The following is a 3,556-nucleotide window of genomic DNA, read 5'->3' on the forward strand; positions in this document are numbered from 1 at the left end:
AAGGATTGACTGTTTTTCTAGTTTTGCCATTGCAAATTGAATATTTTTGTACAATACAGGGCTTGGAGAATACATTAATTTATTTATTTATTTATTTATTTACTTTTTGTGATTATCAGAATTGTCAACAAATTACCATTGAAAGAACCTGTGACATTATTTGCGTTAGCATTTTCATCTTTAATGGCAGATAAAACAGCCAAATGAAAGGTAGTCTTTAAATCCTTCATAGTACATGCTGGTGACACATGTCACGTGAAATAAAGGACCAGTGAGCCAAATGTATCATTAAACCAATAATAGCATGGTACAACTGTACACACTAGTGGTATTTTGTTCAGCTTTATCACATAAAGAAAGTGTAAAGGAGTATGTAATACTCTCCCAAAGCTGCTCATCTGCTCAAGTACTCAATCCCCTTTTGCTCTTCCCTGCAGGAAGGCTAATGTCAGACATTTAAGTAGGTAGTGTGACCTGTTCTGCAGCACATGGAGTTTATTTGCTGTGGTTTTAGCTGCAGCTTCCACCCTCAGCCCCCAGGGCCCAAATACGTCTGTGGTGCTCCAGCCCAAGGAACAGCAATCTGACAAGCAGTGCAGACCTAATCCAGGCCAGGTCTGGGGCTGTGTTTGGTATGCATCCCCTAGGTATGGAATAAATACAAGGCTGGTAAGCAGATCTGCTTGCCTGGACGACCGCAGGGAAGTGGAGAGCTTTCCAACCTTACGATACATGCCTGGGCGGGATGTCTCTTATCCATATATGTAACCTCATAACATCTTGGGCTTTTCACGAATAAGAACAGCTTTGATCTCCTGTGGAAAGTAATGCAGTTTTAATGTCCAACTTCAAGGGCCATTAGCTGCATTTTTATCAGTTAGCGAGGCTGCTTGGCAAATTTATGAATGTCAAGTCAGGGGGTGTTGCTAGCCTAAAGGTTGGAGAAGCTTGGTTTATGATTGGAGGGTTGTCAGGAATAGCTCATCGCTGGGAGAATGTGGGTGGGGAAAGTAGATGAGTAACACTCTTCCCTCCCTACAGCACTTACTTGACTTACCTTTGAGCAGCGTGCTGCACCCCCCCACCGGCTTCAGTGGGTAAAAGTAGAAAAATAAGATTATTCAAGTCGAAAGATACAACTGTGGTGCAGTAAATTGTTGAGAAGAGTGCCTCATTGATAATGTATGTGTAAATTCAGGCTTCCAAAAACAAAAGAAAATGGAGTGAAAGTTAGTTTTTCATTTTCTACTTTAAATGTGTCTCCACTTGGTGGCATCCCCCCAATCCCACCCTCCCTTTCTCTTTGAAGCACAGGTAGGGCAGACCAGGTGTACCTGTTTATACTTGCTGTGTAATTTATGGATTAGCAGATGCTTTTAATGGCTAAAAATCATCAGAACTTTACCTTTGCTACAGAAGCAAAAGAAGAGGGAAGAAATGAGAAGAAACAAGACACAGAGACAGAAAAAGTAAAAAGAAAGGACAATAGGTGAAAATCATCCAGTAGATTAATTTACCACACATTGTGAAGACACAGTATTTGTTGAATCTCTTGGCATTGGGCTTTGAAAGCCCTTTTCTCATTTGTTTTTGGCTTTTTACAGCAAGTAATCCTGAAGTGTGTCCATGTCAACATTCAACTTGTGGTTAGAAATAAGAAAGTTGGATTTATAGCTGAAAAAAGAAAAAAAAAATGATTGTTTAAGTCATTCTCAGTGTTTTGGACCTTTGGCCAGACAATCTGAAGGTCTCACATTTGGCTTTAGGAAACAGACCTTTTTACAGTTTATCATGGACCAAACAGTTATTGAAGATTGAAGAAAACCTAGTAATGAATGAAGAAAATAACCTGACATTAATCATGTGGGTTTTTTTTTCAAAGCTGCAAAATATCTGAGTTTAGCTTGAATGTTTCAGGGCAGAAGCGTATCGCTCAAAGTAATTAACTCTAAAATTATTGGACATATTGCAGTTGTCGAGGTTTTTAACCAACACATGGCCAACTCCACAATCACACCACTGTCGTGGGTTGTCCAGTAATGTGAACATTTACCATTGCTCTCTTCCATTCCATTCCATGAATATGACATGTAACACTTTTTGTCTTTTACTATAGATTTAATAGGAAGCAGAATGGGATGAATAAAGAACCGTTTGTATTTCCTGTACACTTTCTCTGTAGATTTATCAGAAGTTATTCACTGCCTGCCAAGCACATTCTTAATTTGTTGACATGGGTAATGTAAAGGCTTGTGTTTGTAATTTTTTATTTTAATTTTTTTAAACCTAATTTTAACTTAAACAGTACTTTTGTTTTCTTATCCAATGTGGCCCTCGGTGACAGCTTTTGATGCTTTAAAGTTTTCTATACCCTGTGCTATGGGCAAATAAGTATTGAGGTTTGACATCAATCCTCAGGTACACATACTCTTAGAGATAACACAGATTCAGTTTTTGTCATGTGTGAAGTCCCTCTCTTCCTGAGAAACACTCAACACAGACACTTACACATTCCTGACGGCACAAGGCATAACTTGTTATGGAGGCTGTTCACAGAGCTGTGTTAAGGTGAATCCAGACACACACACTGGGCTGTGTGCACCGAGAGGGGCAGCGTTGATTTAGGGCATTACTCAGAAGGAGAGAGAGAGGGGAAAAAAGGGCGAGTCTCCCCTGACTGCATTAGGAGAGCCTCCAGCCTTTGTGATTCCTTTTGATCAAATCTCTGTGAAAGATGAGTGTCATGCCCTCTTCCAGCCAGCTGTGAGGGGACTGCCCTGTGACTCTGAGGGGGTGGATGTGTGTGTCTGCGCGCGTGAAAGGGCATGTACACCTCTAAGCGTGCATGTGAGTGTGTGTGTGTGTGTGTGTGTGAGTGTGTGCAGGCTAGGGAGGGAGCAGGCAGCTCCTGAGGTGAGAATGCCGAGTGGGAGGATCTCATTCCAATCCCCTGTGCCCAGTTTCAACATACACACTCAGACACACATACTGAACATCTTGAGTAGTTTACAGCCAGTCCACGGCAACATTAGAGGAGAGAAAGCAGAAGAGGTGTGTGTGTGTGTTTGTGTGTATGCATGCATGTGTGTGTATGCGTGTGTGTGTGTGAGAGTGTGTGTGCAACTGTGCAGCGAGAGTAAAAGCACTCTGACTACTTCTTCTCTTTTTGTGGAGTGAGTGTTGGTGGCTCAGTGTGTGTCTATGTGTGTGTGTGAGAAGAGAGAGAAGCGGAATACATGTGTGTCTGTTGTTGAAGGAGACACTGCTGGGTGTGATGGCTCTTTTGCATTAGTACTTGTGCGGACAGGAGAGTTGGAGGCAGTTGTTTTGTGGGACTCGCAGGGAATGGCAAACTCCACAGTATCCTTGGAAACATTCGACTGAATGACAATGGCTGAGGTAAGAGAGCCGACTTTTCATTGCTCTTCTCTGTCTGCTCCGGCTCTTCTCACACTCACTGCCTGCACACATGATCAAGATATGTTTAACAAAGACAAACTGGACGGAGTTTATGTAGAGTGGGCTGGCAGCTGGGACTAGTGCAGACAGCAATTTT

At 42.0% G+C, this 3,556-nt stretch overlaps 1 protein-coding gene across 2 annotated transcripts in view; it reads left to right on the forward strand.

Annotated features, from left to right (window-relative positions):
* The first annotated feature begins 3,033 nt into the window (after positions 1-3,033).
* Positions 3,034-3,556, forward strand: part of bnc1 (basonuclin zinc finger protein 1) — an 18,595-nt gene continuing 18,072 nt past the window's right edge. For both annotated transcript variants that reach the window (XM_008294051.1, XM_008294052.1), the window contains exon 1: positions 3,034-3,399. In XM_008294051.1, the coding sequence (XP_008292273.1) occupies positions 3,385-3,399 (15 nt within the window). In that variant the 5' untranslated portion in view covers positions 3,034-3,384. The remainder of the gene's footprint in view (positions 3,400-3,556) is intronic.

The sequence above is a fragment of the Stegastes partitus genome, unplaced genomic scaffold (assembly GCF_000690725.1).
Source record: "Stegastes partitus isolate 25-593 unplaced genomic scaffold, Stegastes_partitus-1.0.2 Scaffold933, whole genome shotgun sequence".
In the NCBI taxonomy this organism is placed as follows: Eukaryota; Metazoa; Chordata; class Actinopteri; family Pomacentridae; genus Stegastes; species Stegastes partitus.